Source organism: Mugil cephalus, chromosome 2, assembly GCF_022458985.1.
Source record: "Mugil cephalus isolate CIBA_MC_2020 chromosome 2, CIBA_Mcephalus_1.1, whole genome shotgun sequence".
NCBI lineage: Eukaryota > Metazoa > Chordata > Actinopteri > Mugiliformes > Mugilidae > Mugil > Mugil cephalus.
In genome coordinates this window covers 2,365,882-2,377,932 of record NC_061771.1, presented here as the reverse complement: position 1 = coordinate 2,377,932, position 12,051 = coordinate 2,365,882, and the positions used below count along the sequence as shown (strand labels likewise).

At 40.0% G+C, this 12,051-nt stretch overlaps 1 protein-coding gene across 1 annotated transcript in view; it reads right to left on the bottom strand.

Annotated features, from left to right (window-relative positions):
- stx8 (syntaxin 8) overlaps positions 1–12,051 on the bottom strand; it is a 37,557-nt gene that overhangs the window by 1,246 nt on the left and 24,260 nt on the right. Inside the window, exon 7 of the mRNA XM_047578268.1 lies at positions 7,078–7,179. Within this exon, the coding sequence (XP_047434224.1) occupies positions 7,078–7,179 (102 nt within the window). The remainder of the gene's footprint in view (positions 1–7,077; positions 7,180–12,051) is intronic.

The following is a 12,051-nucleotide window of genomic DNA, read 5'->3' as shown; positions in this document are numbered from 1 at the left end:
AGTGATCTCTACTCTTGTTTTAAGAATATTTATAAATTTTACTATTTTTAAACATAGAGGAAAAAAGCTGAAAATGGCACCAATGAATACATAAGTGGCCGAAGCTCCTGTAAGTTTTACTGCCTTTATCTTCTGACTATGTCTTGCATCAGGAAATCAAACTATGTCAATGAAAGGAAAACACAAGCTAACGTTTCATCAAATGAGGTAGTATTTTATCGTGACATTTTTGAATTAATGTTACAACGCTATAACTCAAGTGCGAATAAACCTTAAAGAAATCCTTTCAACTACAGAGTTGAAAAGTCAAATGTCAAGCAGCTGAGAAACTCCAAACCCGATCCGAGGCAGACTCGGAGGGAAGGGGAGGAAATTCGGCAGGCTCGAGGGAATACACTTGGAAGAGGTAAGAAGCCTACATACCTCACTGCTAATTTTCAAAGTCCTTGATCTAACTCAAGTCCCGAGCACTCATGCCCTTGCAGCGTATCACCATTCTTCTCTTGATGACTTAATGCAATTTACATGCGTTCAACGGCCACAAAAGCTTTATTGCTGCAGATTGCACACTGTGATAGGCATGTGTTTCTGATTCCGCCTTGAGAGGATAATCATTGTTTTTCACTGATACTATGGCAGCAGAGAAAAAAAATGTGCAAAACCTCACTCACACTTCATCAAAGTGCTTTACCCCCAGGACCTGAAAATATTACAGTTTTTATTATAGTCACCACCCAGGGGAAAAAAAATGTTGTAAAATTCACCCCCAATCCACCACAGGTAGACGTTTTATGCTCAGTCAAGCAAATGGACATCTTTTAGAAGCCTTTTATTAAAAATCTATCCTTTTTGATTAGCCTGGTAAATATAATTAGATGTAACTTTTTTAGAAACACCTTAAATAATTTAAATCACAGGCGATTTACTCCAAAGATTAGTATTCAGTACCAAAGCTCAAGTTATGGTAAATGATTAATAAAATCTCTCGGTCAGATCTTTTATGTGTTAAGTATAGGTTATTGCAGGAATATCATATCAGCATTTATGTGTGTTGGCTGCAGTAAAGACATGCCACAGTTTAAGTATTTTAAATAAAAGTGTCCTCCAGGAAGGAATGCTTTTTTTATTTAAGGGATATGCTCAAAAATATTTGTTTCGGTTCTATATTTGAGATTAATTACACTCGGTACAAAAAAAATGTAATTATACCTTATACACACACATGTTTAACTCTCAAATAACTGCTAATTATTTGCCTAAGAATGCGCCGCTTTAAAAAGCTATGGAAACACATCCATGAGAAACAATAATAAAAAGAATGTATAAAATCTGAAGCCTGAAGCCTGGCTTCTGCTGTGGTTAGTACAATACACCAGTACATCATGATTCTTGCTGAACTGCCACCACGATTCCTTTAAACCAGGGATTGCTTGTGATTACTTGTCCTAGTCATTTGGTCAAAAAAAAAACAAAAAAAAAAACAACAACAACAAAAAAAAACAATTCTGCCATTAATATTAAGGTTGTGGGTTCAATCCCTGCATGGGTCACAGCCTTATGCCCAGCGTCTTGAGCCAGTGTTATGACTGCCCACTGCTTTGCGCATGTGGTTGAACGCAGAGAACAAACTTAACCATGAGAGACAAATAAAAGACAAGGACTAAAAGAAGGATGATTGGCTCCATATTCTAAATCTTTTAGGGGACATAAAAGATAAGTGATGCAGGGTTGCATGTGTCATGCTTATAAAAACATGTAATAAGATGAGGTGGTCTTACCCTCTTTCCTTCTCTTCTATAACCTACACCACAAACCACAACCACACACATGAGGGCAGTGCCCCCTTGTCCCCTTCTTCTTCCTCTAAAACAAGACAGGAGTGATGATTTCAAATATCTGCATCTCTGGCTGGTCTCAGAGCTGTCAATAGTTCCATTGGACACTGAAGCTGTCCATCGTTATTTAGCATGCTGCTGGTATTCTCTCCCAGCCTTATTGCTTTGGGTTTACATTTCTCTCATTCTTTGGCTTTTCTCCTTCAGCATTCCCCTCTGTGGTTTAATTGGTTGTCTCTCCCAGAGGGAAAGAGAGACAGAGCGAGATACATAGAAGCCATGCTGAACAAATTGCCTGCAGTGGTTATGGTGGTCTGATGAAATGCAAGGTTTCCCTGCCAGAATACATGCGGCACGGCTGCAAGGGCTCCAGATGTTTTAGTTTCAGTGCCACTTTTGCCAACCATTTCTCTTGTTACCTCTATTTGTGGCTGACTCTCTTTCTCTATATGTATTCATAATTCTAATTCTTCGAACATAGTACTGTACACTTCTGTTTGAGAGGAAGGTGTTCACATGTAGGTCTACAGGACATTCACGTTAGGAGTTATCACTGGTCTAGACAGGACCTTTCCTCTTGATAACTTACACATGTGGGCATAATATAAATGTCAAAGCAGAAACATACTAGAAATACTTGTGATCACTCTTTAAAAGCCTCGAGCTTAAAGCAAATACACACACAGATATACAGCAATTATCTTTGTTTTGGTGTAAACGATACCCAAGTGACACCCAGTCCATATTAGATTCAGACATGAGAATTTCATTCAGCCTGCTCCAACATCTGTCAGCAGCTCAGCTTGACAGCATCAATGGTAATAAAGGCTGAGTTGTGTATCACACATGGTATTGTGAAGCAAGGCTCTCACAGTCTCTAACATCGCGTAACAGTTGGCCATGAAGCCATGCTGAACACAGACCCTGACCCTCACCCTTCTCTTTGGACCATCCCTGTCTGCCTCGGTAATTAAACAAGCTCCTCCTGACCCTCAGAGGGCCCCTAGAGGCTAATGACAATGATGGCATTTGCTTCCCAAATAGATTAGCTCGGCTGTGACAGTGATGCTGAGGGAGATGGTCGGCGTCTGCTGACAAGACTGACCACCCAAGAGGCCCTAGTCTGGGTCCATCCCATCTCAGCAATTTTCAGACACATCAGTAAGACAAATCACAGAGAAGCCCAATAATTGGTGAGAACCCTGGACAGACAGAGACAACCCCTGAACCTCCCTCCCTACTCCCGCCATGCCCACTGCTTAAAGTTCAAAGGCCTTTTTGGACCACAAAAGGCACGGCTGACCTCAGAAGGAAGGGAACAAATGTTAAGTTAACAAGATTAATGTGACATTCAACATTTATCAGCTGCTGAAGGGGACAAGCACTCTTAGTGGATTGAGTATAAGCTAACATATGCATAAGCATGTATTTTCCAACACAACGTGGTGGGGTCTTACAGCATACATGAGTCTATATTAATAAAAATGAATCTCCTGTCTCAACTGTTGAGGGGAAAAAGTGTGATACCATAAGGATGAAATGTATTATATATTTTTAGGTTTTTATAAGCATGGAGTCCTTTTCTTGCATTACAGAGGTCACACTGAGCCACAGATTCTGAACAACCTTCATTGTAAGCGTCCTTCTTATAAAACATAAGAAAATCATACACTTCAACTTGTTGAATGAGCAATCAACTAAATATGTCCAGTGGAAAAGTAGTGACGATATACTACTAATTAGCTGGAGGGCAGCTAATTTAATTGCAGGTAGATTTATCTGCCCAAATGTCATGGGGGCAGGGTTAGGGTTAGGGTTAGGGTTAGGTGTCTTTATAGACTGGCTACCTGTGGCATGCAGGCTACAGTGAGAGTTTGTTTACTTTTGTCTCTGCTTCCCTACAATGCAACACAGACACTCTGGCAGCCTTCCAGCTGCTGTCAAACACACACAGACACCAACATACTCTTCTGTCCGGCCCACATAAAAAGATCCTGAAAATCGTTTAACAATGCACTGAATAAAGACAGAGATTACTTGAGCTTTCAAATGTTCTAATCATAATTACTAAATGGGATTTCAGATGGACTTCAATTATTGATAATATTACATAAAGCAAAGTAGATAGTTCAGTTAAAATTTGCAAATTAACACAATGCATGGCCAAGGCTGATGGAGAATGAATTACTTAGTTTTGTGATGGATGATGATTACCAAGTTATTTTGCACCAACAGATATCTATCCATTTGTTGAACCACGTGGTGATTTGACAAAGAGAACCAAGGAACTGCCCAACGCGGTAAGATTCATTCTCAGAGAACCATAAACTGTACCAAATTTTGCGGCAGTTCTAAGAGTAGAATTCAAGATACAGCGTAGTCAGGGAATAACGTGCTTTATTTTCTTAGGTCTCAGACTGTCGATATCTCGTGTCAAGACAATCCATCTAAAGCAGCGGACCACCCTGTGATGCCATCAGTTGAGCCATTCGTCTTAGATGCTATGAATATTTTTATAATACTCTAGGCGTCATGCACTTAAAGTTGCTGGTTTGCCAATAAATAACAATGTTGAGGTAATACTAAATATTATTAATATTAAAGGTGCAGCATTAGTAGATGAAACTAGATGCGCCCTGGTGTAATCTTGTGGTCAGAGAACACTAACAAGGACCAGAATTGTTCTCCCCCGAGCCCAGGCAAAACTGGCAAAAGGCAAATTTACTTCAACTCGGCATTCACTGAGCAAAATCTCAAATGTGGAAACATCATTAGCAGCATGTGTAAATTTAAGCAAATCTTACATCAACTGCATGAGACATATTTAACTGTCAATTCTGATTTCTATGTTACAGTATACCATGTTAAAACAATAAGAGGAACAATAGCATTTTTAAAAGTCAAATTTAACCCTAATGAGCAAAATTAGGGTTTAGTTTGAAGTTAAAAGTACTAATACTACAATTTATTAGACACTGTTATCTACCTTACTCTTTCCCAAACTTACAAAAGGCTGTCCTCCTCCCGCACTCTCTTAAGACGCCCCTCTAGTCCAAACAGTCCAAACCTACTTTAGACACGAGCCACTTGTCGGATTCTCTGGGTTTCAGAATTGAACCGAGGATTAGCTCTGCTGTTCAAGCACTTATGATGTCTGACGGTGAAGCTTTAACTACACTCCAACAGATCCTTTGGTGCTGTAGGCTAATCCCACCAAACTCAAAGCCAGTCTATAAAATGAGCCAAAAGTGAGTGGTAGAGAGACTGTGAATGAGCCTCATGAGGTTCTAGTGAACGCAGTGGTTCACTGGTTTAAAAAGAAGAAAAAAAAAAGAATGGTATTTAAGTCTGGGTAGTAGACTGTCAATTTATTGTTTGCAATGGCAAAAACATATGCCAATACCAAATGTAATGTTAAAATGAGACCCTTTGTTCTTCTCACTGCAGAAAATGTCTTTTTCAGGCATTTGATTCATGGTCCTTGGTCACTACTGCATGATGACAGATGAACTAAGCACCAACATGTACAGGAATCCAGAATGGTGCAGCACAGTGAATGCCTCACAACATGACAGACACCAGTCATGCACAGTACGCTACAGGAACCATGAATTTGGTAAGATGACCCGTCCTATAGGTTAGCTTACCTTTGTCCGCATTCAGCTGTGATCTGGAGATGCACGCAAGCACATGCAACTGCCATGACAGTAACTTAAGTGTACAGATGTATCATATTGACAATCCTACAGTGGAAAACATATTTCACATTTCTAGAAGGTTTTCCAGCTTTTAACACTAAGTTTGTGTGTCCATTACAATGTGGCAGCTCCCAATAGCTATGTCAAGTATGCTCTCGGCTGTCAAAGCCAGACGTTCCTAACTTTACAAGGACTCGACTGAGACATAACACCAAACACCGGCTTTGGATGAGATGTGGTTTCAAAAATAAATAAAGCCTTAAAGCTAAGGAATTATAAACACGCTGCCCTGGAGAAAGAGGGAAAGCCCTCCAAACAATTTGTGGCATGTGGTATTTTCAGTTCTTTCTCTGCTTGACACAAAGACGTGTGTCAAACAACTGAGGAGATGAGCAAGGGGATGACAGAGCAGAATGGAAAAAAAAGAAAGAGAGCAAAGAGGTGAGAGTGAAGAAGGCCATAGGGGAATTTTCCATTCACCAAGATGGTTTCAGACACACATGCACAAGAACATGCCTTGCAAACACAGTTGCAAGAATTTGTACCCTTGAAAAAATAAGCACAATGCAATATAATCATGGTATTACATACAAGCATTGACATACACAAACATGCACACATAGTGCATGAATATTCTTCAGCCTGGAACTGAGGAGAGGATGAAGGGACTTGGGGCAGCAAAAGAACTAGGTAAACAAAAAGAAAGAAAGTGTCCTGATTCTAACACAATATGAGCTCTGGGATCTTCAAACAAACTCACGCTCGGGCACCATGGGGACACGACCAACAGAATGAAGCATTCTGGGGGCTGACCTGCTCTGTTTCTGTCTGTGACAGGCTGTTAGCTTGAGCTTCGTGCACAACAATGCAGCCTTTGCCATAGCGATGTGCTCTGGCATGTCACAGGGCAAACGCTGCCAGATTCCATAGGTTGGCTTTAGCCAGCTAACACACATCTCGTGGCAGCTGTTCTCCTCTGCAAAGCATTACCCACTGAAACAAACCCAAGTATGTAATGGCAGGGCAGGGCCGTGCATTGACAGTGAACAGCTCAACTTTGCAAAGTGTGGACATGAGAGAACAGAGGTGGATGATTTGTAACCCTGAATGATGTTTGAAGATGCCTCAAAGGACTAGTAAGACAGAGATGCTTTTAAAACCATAGAAACTATGTTCGCAGGCGTGGCAGACACAGCCAGTCCACCCTCCATTCAGACACAACATGCTCTATACCCAGAGGGCTCAGCCCCATCAGCATCATTTGTTCTATCTGGATATGACTCTAGAAACAATGACTGAATGTTGAATAAAGTTTTTGTGTTCTTAGAAAATAAGTTGGCAAATTGTGTCGTAGTCAGATGATATACTTTTTGACAGTGGTCCAACTCTGTGTCTCACAGCAGTCACAGCAGCTTCCTCCGTAACAGCAATGGTCTAACAAGTACATTTTTTATATATACATATTTATCACAGTCTGCTCTGGTCCCTGATACAAGACCAAGACGCTGCATAGTATATTATAAAGAAAAATGAGGAAGGCTCACCACAAGAGGCTGACTTCGTTTCCACCAGCTTCACCCGCCGTGTCTCATTCCGAATCCGGTCATCCGTCTTGTCCACAAGATGCGCAAGGTCATCAATGATTTCTGAAAAAGAAAAGAGAGAAGTCAATAGAGTATGCTTTAAATAGCTATTTACACATGTTTACTGCATCTTTTTATTTGATTACATAACAGATTATACATTTTAAGCCAGTAATAAAGTGGCAGGTTCTGCAGGACATGACACTGGACCAGTCAACAGATTCCAAAAGACAAGGTCGCCACCGCCACACAGACGTTAGTGGTGGTGTGCGGGATAAATGAAAGCCTCGCCTTACAAATGGTTCCACTACTTTCTGAATCCATTCTGGATTTAATCAGACCCTTATTGTTAGTGAGTTTTAAAGACGTAATCTCAGGCTTCAGGGAGGAGGTCCCAGTGGTCGAAGATAGAGTGTGTTTTAAGTATGTGTGCATGCGTGGATATGTGTATGTGTTGGCTAGGGTCTTTCAGTAGGAGGTTCTGACTTGAAGGTCGTCCAGATGGAAGCCTGCCTGATTTGCTTGAGCTAGCCACTGTGTTGACATGGCATCTCCAGAGGTCCGGCCCAAAAACATAAACAAACAACTGCTGAAAGATTTCCAAATTTTCTTATAATTGAGTATTAAAATGTGATATTGCATAGTGATAATATTAATCCATGACTAACCTACGAATTGACTAGAATAAATAACAAATGAAAATCAACAAGTTACACAACAACATTTCCAAAGAAAATCTTTCCTTCCTGATAGAACAGTATCAGCCTCTCATGATTCCCACCGTTTCATTGACACAAAAGTATGAATAAATAGTTGAAGAAATATGCTGGCAATAAAATCCAAAATATTATGGCTCATTACTCTTGTCATAAATCACGTGATTTATTACAAAGTGCACTACAAATTGGCCATTTCAACTTAAACGTGTGCGTCTGGAGATCTAGATTTGTGGTCTGTTTTTTATTTCTGCTCCAACAGTGATGACAGGTCCTGTCCAGTAGCCTTTGGAATTGGAAGGGACATAACAAAACAAAAGTAAGTGGCTGTATATTAAAGAAGGCAGCAATACTGAACCCTGGGTCAAGCTAAAGAAAAGGAAACTTGCAAAGTCATATCAGCATCTGATAAATGATAGTTTTGCAGGGACGGAAAATTCATCCTCGAACCGCAGTTAAGCAGAGAGTCCTGTCTCAACAGGGAATAACATTTTATTGCTGATGTTTTGTTATAAACTGAGCTGCATGACTGGTTTCCATCAGATGAGGGCTCAGCCTGCAGCATTAGTCTTCTTCAGCTCACAGATCCGTGTTTCCCAACTATGAGTCATCACCAACTGACAAGACAGTTTGAGTATGGGCTGACATCAGACAGTTAAGTTTCACGAGTAATTCGAGGAAGGAAAGCATGTCAGATTGGAGGGCGAAAATGTGAATGAGCAAGGACGAGGAGATGGAAGACGTGAGTTTGCTGTATGTACAATGTCTCTAGAGATCTCCACATCATCATCTAAGCATCAGGCAACAATTTGGAAGGAGGAAACTCTTCCTCTGCTGGCAAGGAAGGGGTGTAGACACTGAACCATTTGTGCTGCATGCCACTCCAACTAGTCATAAAGGATGTTTTCACTCAGCTAGTGCCAAGTTTCTTGATTCCATCTTGGCCCAGCAAAAACGTGGCAATTCATTGATAAATTCCCAGGCATATTCAAAAGCAACGGAGCTAGAACATGACCTTTAACTACAGCTGCAATGAAACGCTCAATTAAGTTTTCAGAATGGTGGCCCGAGAAGGCACTGGCTTTTCACATGCATAGTCCTTCAATTCACCCTGTTATCAAGTCAGGATTCTAAATACATAATTCTCTATTTCCTATTGTAGATTTCACTGTATGACATCTGCTGGAACTGGCTTGGATTTGCCACACCACAAAGAAGCCCCTGTTTCAGGCAAAGGTTGTTTATTTAAAACGTTGCTACACCCAATTAACCTTAAGGACCACAGTGTGACAGAGAATGGCAATAGCAGAATAGATTTTGTTTCTGTGTTCTTAAGCTGCACGGCCTTATAGGTATTTTACATATTTTGCTATTTGCTAACTAACATTTCAACTCTGCATCATATTCTAATATGTTTTGTTTTTATTTTTTGAAGAACTTGACTAATACTAACTTTATCTGCAACATAAGGTCCTTAGCAAGCTCTCTTTGGACCCAGGGACTTGGTGTCAGAGACTTTTTCTATTTTTTCTCTATAACAAGTTTCTTTTTCAAATCAGTCAGTCATTAACATCATTCCATATGAAAATATGAACAGAACTTAACATATGAAAATGGAAGGGAAATCCTTTTTAATGAGGTAATGGGGATCCCAGCAAATGATAATCAGAATCAGAATCAGAATCATACATACTGTATGTTCATACATATGAGGAATTCGTTGTGGTGGTTAGTACAATACGCACACTTAAGTCTGGAAAATCAAACAATAAAGAATAACACAAAAAGATAACATAAATATCATGCAGAATGCACTAGACAGTCAAGACACACAAGACTGCTGCATGTCATTTTATCTAAAATACCTGGTTACTAAATATTTCAGAGCATGTGAGCCTGTGGTAAACTGTAAATACCTAGGCCAGGGGTGTCAAACACCTGCTGGCCACAACTGGTCAGTCAGAGAGTGCAATCTGGCCCGTGAGTTAAATATGCAAAGTGTGAAAATTACATAAAAGTAATTCTATATAATTATATTCCGAAGTTGTCCACTAGGGGTCGCACTCTTTTAGAAATAGCTGTGGACATAACGCAACAATGGGCCAAAATATTTTTAATAAAATTCAGGTTGTTACAAGGAGAGTTCATTAAATGTAAATATTTTGCAGAAAAAAAAAAGAGAAAATCTTTGGAGTTGTTATTATGTCATTATTATGTTCCAGCCTGCTTCAGATGATTTGGCTGTATGTGGCCCCCGAACTATGCCGAACGAAACGACAAAGCCACTTCTCTATCCTAGTCCTCTGCTATAAACAGTGAGTTATATTGCAATGTAAAAAACTATGAATGTGAAGCCTGGCCATTCTGAGTAAAGGCATAGGAGTCCGGCCCCTGCAGCATGCACGCACACACCCACCCACACACCAATAGGAGACAGATGTTTCTCTCATATGACGTCACCTGCTTCCTTACGCTGCTGACTCTCTCTGCGTAATCTCAACGCCATTTCATTTGAGTTCCACTATTTTGCAGCTTTCATGCAAAATGCCTCTCCCTGTGGCCACCCTGCTCTCTGAAGGGTAGAGCGCAGGTCTGTTGCCATCATCATTTAGAATGATGGACAAACTTTTACTGTCCTCAGGACTGGCTGCTCCTGGTCAGGACTAAAAGACTATTATGTGGTAGAGGCACAATCTGGAAGAAAGCACTTAGCCATTCATTTTTTTCTGTCTTAAGTCACTTACAGTGACTTACAGGTGGCCAACTTAAACCTGTGTTTAAACCTGTGGCATTAAAATGCATCTCCACATGGGTCTCCAGCCAGCACTCAAGATACAGTCTTAGTTTTGCACTCAAATAAACACTGACATGCTTTTGGATGTATATAATACTGTAAACAGCTGAGGTCTCTGATGATTTGCCATCACCTTACCAGTCTGATGAAGAGTTTTTGTGTGTATGCAAGATTGTACTTCTTTTTTTCTGGACATTAGGGAGGCTGGAGCTCAGTAGGTAGAGCAGGTTGTACATGAACCTGAGGGTTAGCGGTTCCATCTCCATAACGTGAAACATGCCGAAGACATACGTTTGTGAAGGAAAGTTCTTTGAGTACTAATAGGTAGAATGGTGCTATATGAAAACATGACCATTTACATACACCTAAGCTGTCTCAATGTACTCTTTGGAATCCAAAGAACAAATGGTTCTATTGGGAGTGTTATTTTGCTACGAAGACAGTTCATATTTTGCCACTTGTGTCCATAATTTTATTGGTCAGGATCCAAAGGAGGATTAGAAAATTGATCAACCAGTAAAAGAGAGAGTTGATGATCATGGTCCAAAACAGCCAGTAGAACCATATCATCCATTTCACCCACCAAAAGCATTGTCAGTCATCACAGCTTTTGCTCTGCTTGGGAATCCTCTTCATGAAAGCCACAAATACAATTTACGACAAGAACAAACCTACACTCTATCCTAATGAGGGCAGATCTCCCTCTAGGTTAGGACTAAATGACTCATAGTCAAGACAATATTTCTGTAATCTCAGTAAAAAGATGAAAAGCTGAACTGATGCATCTACTCTGTACTCCAAAAAAACACATAACCGTGTAGACAACACTTTCATGACCTCTTCGGTATTTTTGCATGAGGAAAACCCTGGTTCACCTGCAGAAAGCTACAGATTCAGATTTAAAAGAGTTGAAAGACTTTAAGAGAGTTATAGCAGTGCAGTGTCCTGTAATCTGTTGAGATTTTCTGAGTAGTTGTACTCCTTTGCCAGAGTACGCCCACTCCGGTTAGGCCAGTTCCTTCATGAGGATTCATAATGCTGAAAAGTGAGCAATTATATTATATACATAAAATCTAGATCTACAAAGACAAGAAAGGGACAAAGATAATGCAGAAAAGAAATGATCAGGTCAAACAGATCAATGATCAGAAGACAAACAGGTCCAGATAGTATAGACCCCATGGCAACTGTGCTTTGAAATCAAACTCAAATCAGTTTTGTGATGAATCCTATCATAGAATCAATGTTTTAAGAATTCTTGTAAGAATAAGCTGTAATAAAAAAAAAAAGTTTTAATGAAAGTTTAATTGGGAAAGTTACATGTACACTACAAGTCAAAAGTTTGGACACACTTTCTTGAATGAGAAGGCGCGTTTCAACTTTTGACTGGTACTATATTACTTAGTGATAAGTTAACTGACGGAA